Source organism: Macrobrachium rosenbergii, chromosome 4 (assembly GCF_040412425.1).
Source record: "Macrobrachium rosenbergii isolate ZJJX-2024 chromosome 4, ASM4041242v1, whole genome shotgun sequence".
NCBI lineage: Eukaryota > Metazoa > Arthropoda > Malacostraca > Decapoda > Palaemonidae > Macrobrachium > Macrobrachium rosenbergii.
Window position 1 is genome coordinate 74,882,350 of NC_089744.1, and position 20,000 is coordinate 74,902,349.

General features: G+C 35.4%; 1 protein-coding gene across 1 annotated transcript in view; it reads left to right on the top strand.

Annotated features, from left to right (window-relative positions):
• LOC136835808 (putative neural-cadherin 2) overlaps positions 1-20,000 on the top strand; it is a 126,287-nt gene that overhangs the window by 86,063 nt on the left and 20,224 nt on the right. The window contains 9 exon segments of the mRNA XM_067099664.1: positions 1,148-1,323; positions 2,882-3,028; positions 3,540-3,716; positions 4,591-4,990; positions 6,226-6,428; positions 7,404-7,567; positions 8,760-8,928; positions 15,037-15,348; positions 17,375-17,572. Coding sequence (XP_066955765.1) covers positions 1,148-1,323; positions 2,882-3,028; positions 3,540-3,716; positions 4,591-4,990; positions 6,226-6,428; positions 7,404-7,567; positions 8,760-8,928; positions 15,037-15,348; positions 17,375-17,572 — 1,946 coding nt within the window.

The following is a 20,000-nucleotide window of genomic DNA, read 5'->3' on the forward strand; positions in this document are numbered from 1 at the left end:
TAAAAAGGATGCAGATATTGCAGTAAATCTTATAACTATTTAAAAAGGATACAGATGCCACAATAAATCTTATAACTACTTAAAAATGACACAGATATCACAATAAATCTTATAACTATTTCCAAAGGATACAGATATGGCAATAAATCTTATAACTAGTTAAAAAGGATACAGATACCACAACAAATCCTATAACTATTTAAAAAAGATACAGATATGGCAATAAATCTTATAACTATTTAAAAAGGATACAGATATCACAATAAATCTTATAACTATTTAAAAAGGATGCAGACATTGCATTAAATCTTATAACTATTTAAAAAGGATACAGATGCCACAATAAATCTTATAACTACTTAAAAATGACACAGATATCACAATAAATCTTATAACTATTTCCAAAGGATACAGATATGGCAATAAATCTTATAACTAGTTAAAAAGGATACAGATACCACAACAAATCCTATAACTATTAAAAAAAAAGATACATAATATTTGTGCAGATACCACAATAAATCTTATAACTTTTTAAAAAGGATACAGATATAGCAATAAATCTTATAACTATTTAAAAGGATACAATACCACAATAAATCTTATAACTTTTTAAAAGGATACAGATACCACAATAAATCTTATAACTATTTAAAAGGATACAGATACCACAATAAATCTTATAACTATTTAAAAGGATACAGATACCACAATAAATCTTATAACTATTTAGAAAGGATACAGATACCACAATGAATCTTATAACTATTTAAAAAGGATACAGATACCACAATAAATCTTATAACTATTTAAAAAGGATACAGATACCACAATAAATCTTATAACTATTTAAAAAGGATACAGATACCACAATGAATCTTATAACTATTTAAAAAGGATACAGATATAGCAATAAATGTTATAACTATTTAAAAAGGATACAGATACCACAATGAATCTTATAACTATTCAAAAAGGATACAGATACCACAATAAATCTTATAACTATTTAAAAAGGATACAGATACCACAATATAAAAATTATAACTATTTACTGTCCTTAGGAATGACGCAACACACTTTTACACGTCGACTGTAGGTAAAAAACGATTATCTGATCGTCTTTTGTTCTTCTCATTTCAATCAGGTTCAGGCACCGTGATTGTGAGACTGGTCGACGTCAATGACAACTCACCGAGACTGGCAAAAAAGATGTGGGAAGTGGACGTCGATGAGACGTGGGGGACGGGCCCCCATGATAATGAGACTCTCCTCGAGATCTCTGTCAGTGACAGAGATATGTCGAACTATTTCTCTTACAGGGTAAGGACTAAAGAGCTAAAGACCATTAAGCCAAAATGGAAAAAGGAGAGAGAGAGAGAGAGAGAGAGAGAGAGAGAGAGAGAGAGAGAGAGAGAGAGAGAGAGAGAATTAATGATTCCTATTTTGAATAAATTTTTTTAGTAAAATATATCGTTATTCAAATTTTCATTTGAGGTTTCTCGTAAGATTGATTGTAGAGAGAGAGAGAGAGAGAGAGAGAGAGAGAGAGAGAGAGAGAGAGAGAGAGAGAGAGGAAATGATTCCTTTTCTGAACAGTATTTTTGTTCGCACGATATATTATTATTCAAATTTTTCATATGAGATTTCTTGTAAGTTTTATAGCACAGAGAGAGAGAGAGAGAGAGAGAGAGAGAGAGAGAGAGAGAGAGAGAGAGAGAGAGAGAGAGAGAGCTTTCCTTAATGCATTTTTTGTAAAAGATATTGTTGTTCAAACATTTCATATGAGATTTATCGTAACTTTTCTCGTTTAACTTCAGCAAAGTTAAATTTGAAAATCGCTTATCATTGTGTCATGCAAGATGTCTTATTCTCGAGTCAACGTAGTTTTGAAGTGACTTAAGAAATTATCTTTATTATCTTTATCTTTTCGAACAACTCGCTCTTTTAGAGTGAAGGTAATTTTAGTTTTCTGTAAAAGGAATGAAGGCTTTGTCTGTCTGTCGGCACTTTTTCTGTCCGCCCTCAGATATTAAAAACTCCTGAATCTAGAGGGCTGCAAATTAGTATGTTGATCATCCACCCACCACTCATCAATATACCAAATTGCAACCCTCTAGTCTCAGTAGTTTTTAATTTGTTTAAGGTTAAAATTATCCATAATCGTTCGTCTGACAAAGATATAGGCCAGGCCACCTACGAGCCGTGGTTAAAGTTTCATGGGCCGCGGCTCTTACAGCATTAGAACGAGACCACCAAAAGACAGCTCTATTTTCGGTGGCCTTGATTATACGCTATACAGAAAACTCGATTGCGCCGAAGAAACTCCAGCGCATATTTTACTTTTTTTTTTATTTTTGTCCAAATGAATACAAAATCAAGTCTCAATGTGTCATACAAGATTTCAGTACTAGACTTAAAGCATTTTCAGAATGACTAAATAAATTATATACCTGTATGTTTTGTTTGGGAGTAACTCATTCTTTTTAGAGCAAAGGTATTTTTTCAGAGTAAAGATTTTTTTTTCTTATAACGTAAATAAAGAATCGTTTCTCATCATGTCACTCAAGATTTATGTATTCAGCTCAAAACAATTTTAAATTTACTGAAAAAACTATTTGCTTTTTTCGAATAACTCACTCTATCAAAAAAGGTAATTTTTTTCTCATAACATACATACAAAATCATTTCTCACTGCGTCATGCAAGAGTTCTGTAATAGACTCATAACAACTTTAAAATAACTGAAGAAATTGTATTTTCCCGCGAGTAACTCACTCTTTCAGAGACGAGCTCTTCATCATCATCATCTTCTTCTTCTTCTTCTTCTTCTTTTAATAAATTAACCCAGAGGCGTTTCATAAATTGCTAATTCATTTCAGGTAGTCGAGGAGAGCGGCTGGGGCTGGGCCCATTTCGGAATCAGGTCGTTTGGGACCTCGGGGTATCTCTACGCCCTCAAAAACTTGGATTATGAGGACGAGATGCAGCGAAAAGGATTCAAATTCATGATTCAGGTCACAGATAAGGTAAGGGACGAATTAATAATTTTTCGTGCACATGCTTTTAAAAATATATATATATCTTATTTGCATGTTGTTTTGTGAGCTAGTTTGTGTATTTACAAGTAGATTGATTTTTTTTAATACGTAACTTGATACATTCTAAAAAAAAGGATGTTTCAGTGAATTAATTTTTCGTTGTATTTATATAGGTACATCATTTTGACATACATAAAGAAATTATAAATACATACACACATGTATATAATATATATATATATATATATATATATATATATATATATATATATATATATATATATATATATATATATATATATATATATATATATATATATATATATATATATATATATATATATATATATATATATATATATTTATATATATATATATATATATATATATATATATATATATATATATATATACATACATATTTTAGACAGACACATATTTGGATACAGAGAAAGACAAAAGAGAAATAAAAAAAAAAATAATTTCTTCTCTTTCCAAGGGTCGCGGAGGGTGGCTGGACTCCCGTCACCTGGACTCAGCCTGGGTCAAAGTTCACCTACATGACCTCAACGATAACGCCCCGAAATTCAACCGCCATCACGCCCACGTCACTGTCAAGGAAGACACAAAGCCAGGGACTCTGTTGGCCACCTTAACCGCCCACGATCCTGACATGGTGAGTGAAGAGTATATTATTTATGAAGAGTATATCATTTATTTAAGTTCTGAGTCTGTGGGTATACAGGTGTGTTTGCGTTTGTGTGTTTGTGTGCGTGACGTGTTGCTTGTGTTAGTGTGCTTGTGTGTGTGTGTTTGTGTGTGTATTTATGTGTTTGTTTTTGTGTTTGTTTGTGTGTATGATGTGTTTTTGCGTGTGTGTGTTTGTGTTTTTGCGTTTGTGTTTGTGATGTAATGTGTGTGTTTGTGTGTGTGAAGTGTTGTGTGTGTTTGTGTTTTTGTGTGAAATGTGTTGTGTGTGTTTGTGTGTGCATATGAGTGTTTTTGTATGTGATGTGTTTTTGTGTGTGTGTTTGTGTGTTTAAGTGCGTTTGTGCGTGAGCTTAACCTTAAACAATAAATAAGCAGAATACCGTATTACCTCCTGTCTGTTCTAAATCCCTTTGTCCGGTTTATTGAAATCCTTTATTCCTTCCTCCCCTCACCAATTCCTTCCTCTTCCTCCCCAAGAGAGGACATAGCAAACAGATAGATAATTATCTTCTGTCTATTTTCAATCCCTTGCTACAAAAATGAGCTCTTAAACAATTATTAGATAGATAAGTATTTCCTGTCTACTTTCAGTCACTTTGTCCAGGAATGAGCTCTTAAATAATAAGTAAACAGGTAATTTTCTCCTGTTTATTTAAATCCCTTTGTCCAAAAGTCAGCTATTAAACAATAACTATATATATTATTATCATTTCCTGTCTATTTTAAATTCCTTTGTACAAACACGAGCTCTTAAACAATAGATAAATAGACTATCTCATGTCTATTTCTAATCCCATTGTCCAATTTATTGACCTCCTTTCTTCCACTCCCTCCCGAAGGGAGGCAAACAAGCCGTCCGGTACCACGTCGTGGGTGGATGGGGCGCCCTCGCCGTCGACCAGACAGGTGCCGTGACCCTCTGGAGGTCTCTGGACAGGGAAGCCAAAGACGGCGCCATCGGGACGGCCAAAATCATAGCCGTCGACAGCGGGCAGCCGCCCTTGACCTCTACGGCCACTCTGACCATCTCCGTCACCGACGTGAACGACTGCCCCCCTCGTCTGCTGCACCCCACGGTCTTCCACGTGCTGGAGAACACGTCCCCCGCCCTCCTCGGGGTGCTCACGGCCACTGACCAGGACGTCTGGGCGCTGGGTCACGGCCCGCCCTTCAACTTGTCCCTCGCCGCTTCTAATCTGCCGGCAGTCACGGCTCAGGTTGATGTCAAGTTCATTTCGTGTGAGTATTTATCGTTTTCTCTCTCTCTCTCTCTCTCTCTCTCTCTCTCTCTCTCTCTCTCTGTGTATATATATATATATATATATATATATATATATATATATATATATATATATATATATATATATATATATATATATATATATATATATATATATAAATCTTCTTTCTCTGCATCTCTCCCCAGTTCTATGTAGGGTCGATGTTTCTGACAGCTTTCCTCCACCTGGCTCGGACAAACACATCGTCCTCTGACAATTGTTTGTCTCTCAGGTCTTCTCTAACGACATCCATCCACCTTCGCTTCTTCGGTCTTCCTCTCGCTCTCCCACCAGGCACCTCCATCTGCATCACTCTCCTCCCTACATACGAGGTCTCATCCCTTCTCATCACATGGCCATATCACTGCAGTCTCCTTTCCTGAGCCTTCTTTGTAGTTCTACGACTTTAGTAATTCCTCTTATTCTTTCATTTTTGATCCTGTCCATTTTTGTCTCTTCACACATCCCCCCGAGCATTTTCATCTCTTCCGCATCCAATTTCTTCTCTTGCACTCTCTTTACCGGCCATGTTTCTGCTCCCTACGTAAAAGCTGGTCTCACTACTGTCTTATACGCTCTTCCTTTAACCTGTATGTTGATCCCGCGGTCGGCCTCTCTCTCTCTCTCTCTCTCTCTCTCTCTCTCTCTCTCTCTCTCTCTCTCTCTCTTGAACAGAAGCATGAATCTGTTTCTGAAAACACCGCCCTTCTCAGAATAGGACAACGATGACCGATAGGTGCACGACGGTTGAAATGCAAAATTCTGAAAAGATTAACTCATTTAATATCTAAAAATTAAAATAACAAATTTGAAATCATAAATTGGTCAGTTTTAGGTGGTAGAAGCAATGTTTGATATTTGCGTTAGATATCTGAAAAGTTGTGCCGAAATTCAGACAATGTTTGAACCAAATACTGAATTATGAACAACAGAAAATAAGCAACTTCAAGAGTGGAGCAGTGAAGATTGATGAAAATGATCTTAATAGAATGGTCCGTCCATAATGGTGATATTTGAAGAGTTCTCTGTGGTCCATTCAGTTTTACTTAACACTAAGCCAGTTTTATGCATACTAATCTGGGAATCCAATTACAGGAAAGCAACACCATAATGAAATTTGATTCTACCTAAAGCAAATTGGATTGCAATTTGGAAACGTGTTAAAGGGAAAATCTTTTTCTCCCCAAATTACAGATTTGGACAGCGGCAGGGGAGGAGCCGAGGTGTGGACGAAGGAACCACTTGATCGTGAACAGCATCGAGAACTGTCCGTAGGAATCCTTCTGACGGACGCTGGTGGATTGTCCGTCACCCAGAACATCAGGATTATTGTGGATGATGTTAATGACAACCAGATGAAGCCGGCATCCAAGACTGTTTACCTGTGGAAAACCCAGGTAATCTGAACATTAACTTTTTATTTTTTATTTATTCTGAATATTGATTTTTATTTATAAACTACTTTTTTTTTTATCAAGGTGTCTGTAGTTTTGATGAAGAAAGTCTTCCATTTAGAAAGTAAAATTTTTATCTAAGTGATTTTTTAAAATCTGTCTACTGAAATTTACTTTAGCCATTAAATATTTGGTTTTCTGAATTGTTCTGAACACTGATGTTTCATCATTAACTTTAACTTTGCTTTTTGTCAAATTACCTGTAATTTTCGTGAAGAAAGTCTTCTTTTTAGGAAGTAAAATTTCAATTTAAGTCCTTTTTTAAAATTCGTGTAATGAAATTTATTGTAGAGATAGATTAAATTTTTGGTTTTTCAGAATTGTCCTGAATACTGAGAGTTCATCATTAACTTATTTTTGGTTTTTGTCAGACTACCTGTAATTTCGGTAAAGAAAATGTTCCTCTTGGAAAATTCAATTTAATTTTATTTTTTTAATTTTTGTAAAGATCTTTATTTTATTCATAGATTAACTTTTTGGTTTTTCAGAGTTGTTGTGAATAATGATAAATTGTCACCTTTCATTTTTTTTTCTCAAATTACCTAAAATATTGATGAATGAAATATTCAATTTAGATAGCATAATTTTAATATTATTACGTGATTTTTCATTTGTGTAATAAATTACTAATTTTGAATCCCTAAATTACATGCTAAAATTACATACATTTCGTTGTAAAACTGCGAATTTTATGTGGTATGATTTAAAAAATAAAATTATTAAAGCATCCCTGCGTGTACAAGAAATTCAGACACTAAATTCCGCAGGAAAAAGGAAAAGGAAAAAAAAATATTAAAAAATAAATCTCATCCATATTCCATTCTGAATTCCACGTGAAAAATAAAAAAAAATATATAAAACATCAAATGAATATAACACTCTTCTTCATTTCATTCACCAACATTGACTTGTGGCCAGAGCGGAAATTCGGAATCCCCTCTTGGTCGCGTTTACGTGGATGACCCAGACGATTGGGACGTCAAAGACAAGAGCTACCACTGGCTAGGTCAACCCCATCCTCTTTTCTCCCTCAACACTGAAGATGGAACCATCATCGCCTCGAGTCAGGTCCGAGAAGGAAGGTAAATATACGTCACTTTCTATATTCATTTTATTTACAGAGAGGTCCGTATGTTGGGAGATGTTTATTTACTTATTTTCCGTTTATGTCTATTTTATTTTTCAAATATATTTTGCTTATATGTTCAACGACCAAAGGGCTTCGTTATTTCGTCTCCAAAGTATAAATGATTTATATGTTATATGAACAAAAGTCGACAGTAATACTTCCACCGTAGGGGGGTAGTGCCGTCAGTGAACCTCACGTGGTGCACTGTAGGCATCACTCAAGGGTCCTTGCAGCGTCCCTTCGGCCCCTAGCTGCAGCCTCTTTCATTCATTTTACTGTACCTCCATTCATGTTCTGTTTCTTCCATCTGACTTTCCACGCTCTCCAAACAGTTGTTTGATAGTGCAACTGCGAGGTTTTCCTCCTGTTACACCTTTCAGACTTTCCTACTTTCAGTTTCCCCTTTCAGCGCTGAATGACCTCATAGGTCCCAGCGCTTGGCCTTTTGCATAAATTCTATATTCTGTTCTGTTCTGTTCGACAGTAATACTTTTCTCATTTATTTGTCCATTTTTCCTGCGAGGCTGAGATTGTTCAATTTGGCTTCTTTCTACGATTAAAAAGGTTCCATAAATTTTTATTTTAGGATTAATTGCGTGTTTCGTAATAAATCTAGATATTTAATTTGATGTCTAGCCCCTGATAACTCTTTTCATTTTACTTAAGAGATGTTAAGACATTATGCCGTACAATATTTTTTCTGAAACAAGTTAATCTTTAGAAAGTGGCTTCCTATATTTTACATTTACCTCTTAACATAACATTAAGGTACACGTAAAAATCCATCCATTTCATAAATAACTCAATTACCAACTTATATTTTTATTTATCTCTTAAGATAGCACTAAGGTACAAGAAAAAATACATTTTATACAGATGATTAGCTAATATCTAACGAAGCAAGTTTATGTGCTGAAATCTTAATAATTTTCCAAGTATTGTCAAAAACGAGCTTCAAATGTTACTTCCAGATGTTACTATCATTACTTTACGTAACTAATTACACCTACATAAACCAGATATTAAGAAAAACGAACTTTCAAATGTTACTGTTATTTTTTTTTACTTAATATACTGACACCAACAGAATAACATTGATTATACGACTAAACATTCCCGTCTGGTTTCATTTCCCGTGGTGCAAGGTACGAGCTGCAGTTCGCCGTGTCTGATGAATTCTGGGGCCAGCGTATGGTCCCAGCAAACGTCACTGTGATCGTTCGCCAGCTGACCCAGGAAGCCCTCGCTCATTCTACGCCAATCATCCTGACGCCCGCTACTCCCAGGAAGCTCACTTCTGGGTGGGCCCCGGCGGTAAGCAATTAATCTCTTCTGCTCTCTCTCTCTCTCTCTCTCTCTCTCTCTCTCTCTCTCTCTCTCAGTGCCAAAGATTGGGGCCTCTGCCTGAGTGTCAGTTTGAATGAAATGGAACTTATCTCTCTCTCTCTCTCTCTCTCTCTCTCTCTCTCTCTCTCTCTCTCTCTCTCTCTCGCCCGGTGTCAAAGATTGGGGTCTCTGCTTGAACGTTAGTTTGAATGAAATGGGACCCTCTCTCTCTCTCTCTCTCTCTCTCTCTCTCTCTCTCTCTCTCTCTCTCTCTCTGCTAGTGCCACAGATTGGGTCAATGTCTATATGTCTAAGCATCAGTTTGAATGAAATGGGACTCTCTCTCTCTCTCTCTCTCTCTCTCTCTCTCTCTCTCTCTCTCTCTCTCTCTCTCTCTGTCCTAGTGTCACAGGTTGGGCCTCTGCTTAAGCATCAGTTTGAATGAAATGGGACCCCCTCTCTCTCTCTTCTCTCTCTCTCTCTCTCTCTCTCTCTCTCTCTCTCTCTCTCTCTCTGCCTGTAAAAGACTCATTTGGGTAAATAGCTCAGCTTGTGATACTCCCAAATGGGATTTCGGAAAATATGTCTTGTGTTGCGAGCGGAACATAAAACAGTAAAGTCACTTTTTCTTCTTTCTTTTTTTTCTTTTCTTAGAAGTGACTGCTGGTAGCAATATCTGCATTGCTGCATTTTTATCATTAAGAGCATATGAGGACTCAGTCGTCATTTTGTATTCTAATTTTAAGCATTATATATTTTTTTTACTTAAATCTTTGTAGTGTCATTTTTCACTTAAATCGTTACACTGTGATTTTCGGTCTTTGGACCTAATTCTGTTTTCCGTTTCGTGTTTTGGAAAGAGAATTGCAAGCCGTTCGTCTACATTATTCTTATTTTCGTTTTTCCTGTTTATCGCCAAGAGTCTGCAATTGCCGGATCCCGAGACTAATCTTGATAAAATGAAATGGTATATGTTTTAAGACTTAACCCTTTCTTAGGTATAAACATTTATTTTCTATAACGACTGCCTTTATGCCTATTACTATTATTATAGTCAATTATCGAAAATATATATATATATATATATATATATATATATATATATATATATATATATATATATATATATATCTACGTGAGTATGCATATATACGTATATACTGTATGTGTATATGTATGTAATATATATATATATATATATATATATATATATATATATATATATATATATATATATATATATATATATATATATATATATATATGAAGTTTTATCACACCGTGATTTATATACAATCATGAAGCTACAAATGTCGCTTAATATCGAATTCACGCTACCTCGGGATATCTCCGTTGGAGAATTGTCGCCGAAGGGGAATTTATATAAGTGATAAATGAATTGGGATCGTCGGGACACGAACCCGTGACACGAAAACCTATTCAGCGACTCCAGTGGACGTTAACCATTGAGCCATCAAGAGAGGTATATAAGTCTTTTGCCAAGATGTTGTACTGCTTTTACCCGTCGTGAGCGGGGAAATTTACCTCGGCGTGCGTTTGGAACACGCAGCTCTTATTATGAAATTTTTATCACACCATGTACAATCATGAAGCTACAAATGTCGCTTAATATCAATTCACGGCAATGACCGTTGGAGAATTGTCGCCGAAGGGGAATTTATATAAGTGATAAATGAATTGGGATCGTCGCCACCCGTGACAGTTCATTGTTAACCATTTGGTATATAACAAGATGTTGTACTGCAGCGGGGAAATTTATTATGCCATGAAGTTTTTACGTTTGGAACACGCAGCTCTTATTATGAAATTTTTATCACACCATGATTTATATACAATCATGAAGCTACAAATGTTGCTTAATATCGAATTCACGCTATCTCGGGATATCTCCGTTGGAGAATTGTCGCCGATGGGCTATTTATATAAGTGATAAATGAATTGGAATCATCGGGACACGAACCCGTGACACGAAAACCTATTCAGCGACTCCAGTGGACGTTAACCATTGAGCCATCAAGAGAGGTATATAAGTCTTTTGCCAAGATGTTGTACTGCTTTTACCCGTGGAAATGTACTAGCCTCGGCAATGACCCACCTCCGCCATGACAGTTCATTCAACGTTTGGAACACGCAGCTCTTATTATGAAATTTTTATTGATTTATATACAATCATGAAGCTACAAATGTTGCTTAATATCGAATTCACGCTATCTCGGGATATCTCCGTTGGAGAATTGTCGCCGAAGGGGAATTTATATAAGTGATAAATGAATTGGAATTGTTGGGACACGAACCCATGACACGAAAACCTATTCAGCGACTCCAGTGGACGTTAACCATTGAGCCATCAAGAGAGGTATATAAGTCTTTTGCCGAGATGTTGTACTGCTTTTACCCGTCGTGAGCGGGAAATGTACTTCGGCAATGACCCACCTCCGCCATGACAGTTCGTTTACGTTTGGAACACGCAGCTCTTATTATGAAATTTTTATCACACCATGATTTATATACAATCTGAAGCTACAAATGTTGCTTAATATCGAATTCACGCTACCTCGGGATATCTCCGTTGGAGAATTGTCGCCGATGGGCTATTTATATAAGTGATAAATGAATTGGAATCATCGGGACACGAACCCGTGACACGAAAACCTATTCAGCGACTCCAGTGGACGTTAACCATTGAGCCATCAAGAGAGGCATATAAGTTTTGCCGAGATGTTGTACTGCTTTTACCCGTCGTGAGCGGGGAAATGTACTAGCCTCGGCAATGACCCACCTCCGCCATGACAGTTCGTTGGTACGTTTGGAACACGCAGCTCTTATTATGAAATTTTTATCACACCATGATTTATATACAATCATGAAGCTACAAATGTTGCTTAATATCGAATTCACGCTATCTCGGGATATCTCCGTTGGAGAATTGTCGCCGATGGGCTATTTATATAAGTGATAAATGAATTGGAATCATCGGGACACGAACCCGTGACACGAAAACCTATTCAGCGACTCCAGTGGACGTTAACCATTGAGCCATCAAGAGAGGCATATAAGTTTTGCCGAGATGTTGTACTGCTTTTACCCGTCGTGAGCGGGGAAATGTACTAGCCTCGGCAGTGACCCACCTCCCGCCATGACAGTTCGTTGGTACGTTTAGCTCTTATTATGAAATTTTATCACACCATGATTTATATACAATCATGAAGCTACAAATGTTGCTTAATATCGAATTCACGCTACCTCGGGATATCTCCGTTGGAGAATTGTCGCCGATGGGCTATTTATATAAGTGATAAATGAATTGGAATCATCGGGACACGAACCCGTGACACGAAAACCTATTCAGCGACTCCAGTGGACGTTAACCATTGAGCCATCAAAGAGGCATATAAGTTTTGCCGAGATGTTGTACTGCTTTACTGTCCGAAATGTACTTCGGCAATGACCCACCTCCGCCATGACAGTTCATTGGTACGTTTGGAACACGCAGCTCCTATTATGAAATTTTTATCACACCGTGATTTATATACAATCATGAAGCTACAAATGTCGCTTAATATCAATTCACGCTACCTCGGGATATCTCCGTTTGGAGAATTGTCGCCGAAGGAATTTATATAAGTGATAAATGAATTGGAATCGTCGGGACACGAACCCGTGACACGAAAACCTATTCAGCGACTCAGTGGACGTTAACCATTGAGCCATCAAGAGGGTATATAAGTTTTGCCGAGATGTTGTACTGCTTTTACCCGTCGTGAGCGGGGAAATGTACTAGCCTCGGCAATGACCCACCTCGCCATGACAGTTCATTGGTACGTTTGGAACATGCAGCTCTTATTATGAAATTTTTATCACACCGTGATTTATATACAATCAGGAAGCTACAAAATCGCAATATCAATTCACGCTACCTCGGGATATCTCCGATGGTGAATTGTCGCCGAAGGGGAATTTATATAAGTGATAAATGAATTGGAATCGTCGGGACAAGAACCCGTGACACGAAAAACTATTCAGCGACTCCAGTGGACGTTAACCATTGAGCCATCAAGAGAGGTATATAAGTTTTTTGCTGAGATGTTTGAAAACCTATTCAGCGACTCCAGTGGACGTTAACCATTGAGCCATCAAGAGAGGTATATAAGTCTTTTGCCGAGATGTTGTACAACATCTCAGCAAAAAACTTATATACCTCTCTTGATGGCTCAATGGTTAACGTCCACTGAGTCGCTGAATAATTTTTCGTGTCACGGGTTCGTGTCCCGACGATTCCAATTCATTTATCACTTATATAAATTCCCCTTCGGCAACAATTCTCCAACGGAGATATCCCGAGGTAGCGTGAATTGATATTGCGACATTTGTAGCTTCATGATTGTATATAAATCACGGTGATAAGAAAATTTCATAATAAGAGCTGCGTGTTCCAAACATACCAATGAACTGTCATGGCGGAGGTGGGTCATTGCTGAGGCTAGTACATTTCCCCGCTCACGACGGGTAAAAGCAGTAGAACATCTTGGCAAAAGACTTATATACCTCTCTTGATGGCTCAATGGTTAACGTCCACTGGAGTCGCTGAATAGATTTTCGTGTCACGGGTTCGTGTCCCGACGATTCCAATTCATTTATCACTTTTATAAATTCCCCTTCGGCGACAATTCTCCAACGGAGATATCCTGTGGTAGCGTGAATTTGATATATGGCGACATTTGTATATATATATATTCATATATATATATATATATATATATATATATATATATATATATATATATATATATATATATATATATATATATATATATATACACACACACACACACACGTTTGCGTGTGGGTATGTCGACATAGCGTGGTAACCGGTACGAAAAAAAAAAAAAAAAGGAATGGAGAAAAAGATTCCAACATGGAAGCGGGAAAGATAACAAGGGAAGGGAATATGTCGACGCAAGAATATTAAAGGAACATTAAAGGAAGGGTCTTGTAACACAGGCAGGAAGACGCCATGGGAAATACAAACTTGAATTGCAATCGCGAGAACATGATAGTTTCAAGAATGGAAGGCACCGCCATCATTCCTCCGTCAGTTTTATATGCAGAGAATGCAGCATGTGCTTATAATGACTAAAGATAGCGGGTATTTCATCGTAAATTTTTAAAGAGACAGAACGCTGTGTAATGTCGTGTGTGTAAAAGGTCACACTTACGAAATGAATTTATTCGAAATTGAAAACACGTCTTTGCTGTGCTAAAAAAAAAAAAAAAAGGCCAAGCACACCTTTGATCAATTATTTCTCCAGCGATTTATAGTTTGTTGATTTTTACGGCAGATATTGCTCAATAAAGCATCGGTAAAAACTATAAGAGAATTTTCTGTCATTTCGCACACCTGAGAGAGAGAGAGAGAGAGAGAGAGAGAGAGAGAGAGAGAGAGAGAGAGAGAGAGAGAGAGAGAGAATGTTATATGTGTGTGTGGACGTGTGCTATAAAATTATCACGTACGAGAAAATGTCATTTTGAAAATTACGTAAAACGTAAATTTTAATAAAATAATATTTTTGCATGTAATAAAAACGAAAGATGACGTAATGTATGGCTTCACTATCTATAACGTTAGTATTTAGCATGTTCTGCTCTGCGTTTTTGATAACATCTATTCTCTATTGTATTCCAGGTCTCATCTGTTATTAAAGGTTTCCTAATGTTACCCTCTAACCATTGCCTTCTTTCCAGCGAACTGGTTCGCATTCTCAAATATGATTTCTAAAAGCAAGTCTATTTCGATATATAATGAAATTAGAGAATCATCTAAACTGAATATTCGTAAAGAAAGTGAATATGCCAAAGTGGCAGTATGAGAATTTTCTCTGTCTAATAATAAGTATTGGAAAGCAACCATCACTGACGCAATTTTGTTATTGTTAATTGAAAATTCATTGACCTTAATAGCTGGCATGAGACTTATTAACAAATGACGGGAAATAATCAGTGATATCTCTCTCGCCTTGAGTTCCTACACGAATTGTTTTAATGGTGACAGGCGTTGTTTGTTTCTGTCTGAAACAGAAAGGCGGTGGAATCTTGGGAAGGTTAATAGAGGCTGTGAGCGCAGCAGTAGAGGAAGAAGTAAAGAATATAGAAGTCACGAGCGTTTACGACTTCACCGACCAAGCAACGCCATTCCGAGGCCCTAAATCTTTCAGCGCGGTTGCGTCTTTCTCTTCCTCATCTTCGCCTTACTCATCTTGGCACGCACCTCCTCCCCCGTGGCCTTTGTCCCCTCCGTCGACGTGCGTTTGGATCAGCGTCAAGGAAAAAGGAGGACGCTTTATCAATCCGGTCAAATTACAGGGGATTCTTGGTCTCCATTCAGGTCAGGTAAGTCCCGGATTCCTATCAAAAGAGTCCCAAAACTTCCCTCCTGGATACCTATTAAAAAAAGTTCCAAATCTTCCCTCCTGGATACCTATAAAAAAAGTCCCGAAACTTCCCTCCTGGATACCTATAATAAAAGTCCCAAAACTTCCCTCCTGGGTACCTATCAAAAAAAAAAAAAAAAAAGTCCCAAAACTTCCCACCTGGGTACCTATAAAAAAAGTCCAAAAACTTCCCTCCTGGATACCTATTAAAAGAACTCCAAAAACTTCCCTCCTGGATACCTATCAAAAAAGTTCCAAACCTTCTCTCCTGGATACCTATCAAAAAGGCCCAAAAACTTCCCTCCTGGGCACCTATCAAAAAAGTCCAAAAACTTCCCTCTTGGATACCTAGCAAAAAAGTCCAAAAACTTCCCTCCTGGATACCTATCAAAAAACCTGCAAAAACTTCCCTCCTGGGTATCTGTCAAAAAAAGTCCCAAAACTTCCCTCCTGGATACCTATAAAAAAAAGTTCCAAAACTTCCCTCCTGGAAACCTACCAAAAAAGTCCAAAAACTTCCACCCTGGGTATCTATCAAAAAATTCCCAAAACTTACCTCCTGGAAACCTATCCCATATCTAATTACAGCTCAAACGAAGATGTAACAACGCCTTAATAATCTAAAACAATTCTTGTATTTCAGTCACTTACTAACATTTTTATCTTGTATTTTTGAAGTTGTTAATTTATTCTTTCTTTTATAATAGCTGATCTCTTCTTTCTGTATTTCATGTTACCTTCTGTGCTACTTCTTCCGAATGCACACCATATTCTTTGGAAGCTTGAATTTCAAGTCAGTGGCCCCGTGGTGGGCTTGTTCCATGTGAATACGTTTCATCTTCTGAATAATAATAATAATAATAATAATAATAATAATAATAATAATAATAATAATAATAATAATAATAATAATAATAATAATAATAATAAATAAGGTTCATTTACTGACTAATAATAATACTAATAATGATTAAGGCTCATCTTCTGAATAATAATAATAATAATAATAATAATAATAATAATAATAATAATAATTAGTAAATAAGGTTCATTTTTTCTGAATAATAATAATAATAATAATAACACTAAAAGGATTAAGGTTCATCTTCTGAATAATAATAATAATAACAATAGTAATAATAATACTAATAATAATAAATAAGGTTCATTTTCTGAATAATAATAATACTAATAATGATTAAGGTTCATCTTCTGAATAATAATAATAATAATAATAATAATAATAATAAGAAACAAGGTTAATTTTCTGAATAATAATAATACAAATGATGATTAAGGTTCATCTGAATAATAATAATAATAATAATAATAATAATAATAATAATAATAATAATAATAATAATAAGGTTAATTTTCTGAAAAATAATAACACTAATAATGATTAAGGTTCATCTTCTGAACAACAACAATAATAATAATAATAATAATAATAATAAAGGTTCATTTTCTGAATAATGATAATAATATTAATAATAGTAAATAAGGTTAATTTTCTGAATAATAATAATACTAAGAATGATTAAGGTTCATCTTCTGAATAATAATAATAATAATAATAATAATAATAATAATAAGGTTTTAATAATAATAGGTTAATAATAATAATAATAATAATAAATAATAATAAATAAACAAGGTTAATTTTCTGAATAATAATAATAATAATAATAATAATAATAAATAAGGTTCGTTTTCTGAATGATAATAGTACTAATAATGATTAAGATTCATCTTATGAATAATAATAATAATAATAATAATAATAATAATAATAATAATAATAATAAATAAGGTTCGTTTTCTGAATGATAATAATACTAATAATGATTAAGGTTCATCTTCTGAATAATAATAATAATAATAATAATAATAATAAAAATAATAATAATAATAATAATAATAATAATAATAATAATAATAATAATAATAATAACAGTGTTTTCATTTTAACTGCATCCCTTCAGCTGGAAAAGTTAACGAACCTCACAGTCCGAGTGGAGAACCCTCACACAGGTGTGGTGAACAAACGACCAGGTAACAAAGCGGATCTGGACATTGAAGAACCATCAACAGCCGGTTTCGATTCCTCTTCACCTGTGTTGGTCGACCCTCTCGACCCTTCTTCAGCGGCTTCGAGAGCTTCCATCTCACTGCCCCTTCAGGTAAAGCAGGAGGTTATTGTTTTGAAACGTTATTAGGACTGCTAACACGCACATAAACGTTTGGTAGGTTATACGTGGGGTTTGCGGAAACGGTCGGATCTTGTTACTGTTCCACGCTCTTGGTCATGTTCAGATAAGCTTACCTGGTGTCCATTTTCGGTTTGGGATTATATCATTATTCTTTCTCCAGGTTGTTTACTTCTGTAGAACATTTTGCGTAATTAATTGCAAGGTAAATTATCCAAATTACAGGAGGGTTACGGTGTGGATAAGTTTTTACTAATACGAAGGAAATTAGACTCATTAGATAGGTACAGATGGTGGCTGATGATAATGTTGGCGTTAATAAAACATGAGTGTCTTCGTCTAATGGAATTAAATTGATAAATTTTCAGTTGGTTTTAACAGAGAAACGATCTGTTAAACCTATTTATGAAATAGCCCCCAGATCTGCCATTCATAAAGAGCATAAAATCATTTAGACTAGAATTAAAACAAATTGAATGAGCATAATTCAGTGAGATGGAAGTACGCTCATTAACAGATTAACAATGGTAATGAATCTCTCTCTCTCTCTCTCTCTCTCTCTCTCTCTCTCTCTCTCTCTCTCTCTCTCTCTGTTGTACCTGAGTCATTTGTCCCTTTCAAATGGACGTCGGAAGAATAGACAATTGGAGCCTAATATTATGAAGCGCTACTGTCTGTCAGTTGTCTAAAATTCTAGTTATCCATCTCTCTCTCTCTCTCTCTCTCTCTCTCTCTCTCTCTCTCTCTCTCTCTCTCTCTCTCTCACGAAAATACTATTAAGAAATGTGCAACTTATTCCCATGCACCGTTATTGTACCTAAATCATTTTATGTCCTTTTTAAATAGACATAAAAATCAGAAAGTTAAGTCAAATATTATGAAGCACGGTTTTCTAAAATTCTAGTTGTGCTTCTCTCTCTCTCTCTCTCTCTCTCTCTCTCTCTCTCTCTCTCTCTCTCTCTCTCTCTCTCTCTCACGAAAATACTTCTTAGGGAAATAGTATTAAGAAATGTGCAACTTATTCCCATGCACCGGCATTGCACCTAAATCATTTTATGTCCCCTTTAAGTTAGCAACGCTGAAATAGACAGTTAAGTCTAATATTACGAGGCACTGTTATCTGTCAGTTGTCTTAAATTCTAGTTGTCCATTTCACCAAATTTTCCACGTTATTTTAGCATTTTAAATAACTTCGGTGAAATTACCTGTATGGACAGACTGCATGTCGAATCCTAAAGCATGATGATTTCCAAGATCATGCCTCGATGCAACATTACCTTAAAAAAAAAAGCCACTTAATCTCAATAGTGTTTCACGACTCGAGTGCCCTTTTGAAAGCTTATGACTTCTCCCATGATATCATGACGTAATCAGCCAGTGTATACTGCGCAACATTTTGAGAACGACTAATTCATGAGGCCATTAATATTGAATCAAAGCTACCGGACATCAAAGCAGGCCATTAGCTGAATTCTTCAGGTTTCCAGAATTACAGCCCCGTAATTGAGTAATTGCTGCTTTTTTACTGAAGCAGGATGATAACCACTAAAATGACCTCACGTGGGAAGTTTTTTTTTTCTTTAATGTAAAGTTTACCAGATTAAAATTGTAAAAAGAAATATTTCTTTATGATCTGGAAGGCTTGAGTGTATGTATTCAACAAAGAGAAGGAATGATACTGGAACGGCTGAAGAATGAACGCTACAAAAATCAATGAATCGAAAAGTAAATGACATCTGATTTATACCGGAATAAAAAAAAACTTTTTGGACGATTTTCAGTATGCTGGATTACTGGATGGTTTTTTCCTAATGACGAAATATTTTCCATTTGGTGAAATTAAAATAAATGACTTACAACAGTTAATTTCAAGGTCACATAAAATTGATCTCCATTGTATAAAATTGTATACAATATATATATGTATATATATACATATATATATATATATATATATGTATATATATATATATATATATATATATATATATATATATATATATATATATATATATATATATATATATTCTATACAATTTATACAATGGAGATCAACTTTATGTGACCTTGAAATTAACTGTTGTAAGTCATTTATTTTAATTTCACCAAATGGAAAATATTTCGTCATCAGGAAAAAACCATCCAGTAATCCAGCATACTGAAATCCTCCAAAAGGGCTTTTTTTTTTTTTTTTTTATTCCGGTAGTGGTGTGGTGTTGCAAGTGCTCAAGAAATTATATTGAAAATTACATCTACGTAGATTACTTTATTTCCATGCATTTAATGTAATCATTTCCAAATAATTTACTAGTTTGCTCATTTATCAACATAATTCCTTGATCATCATTGTACAGAGTTCTAATGTATATGTAGTAGAGTAACTTCTATACACTGAGTGCAG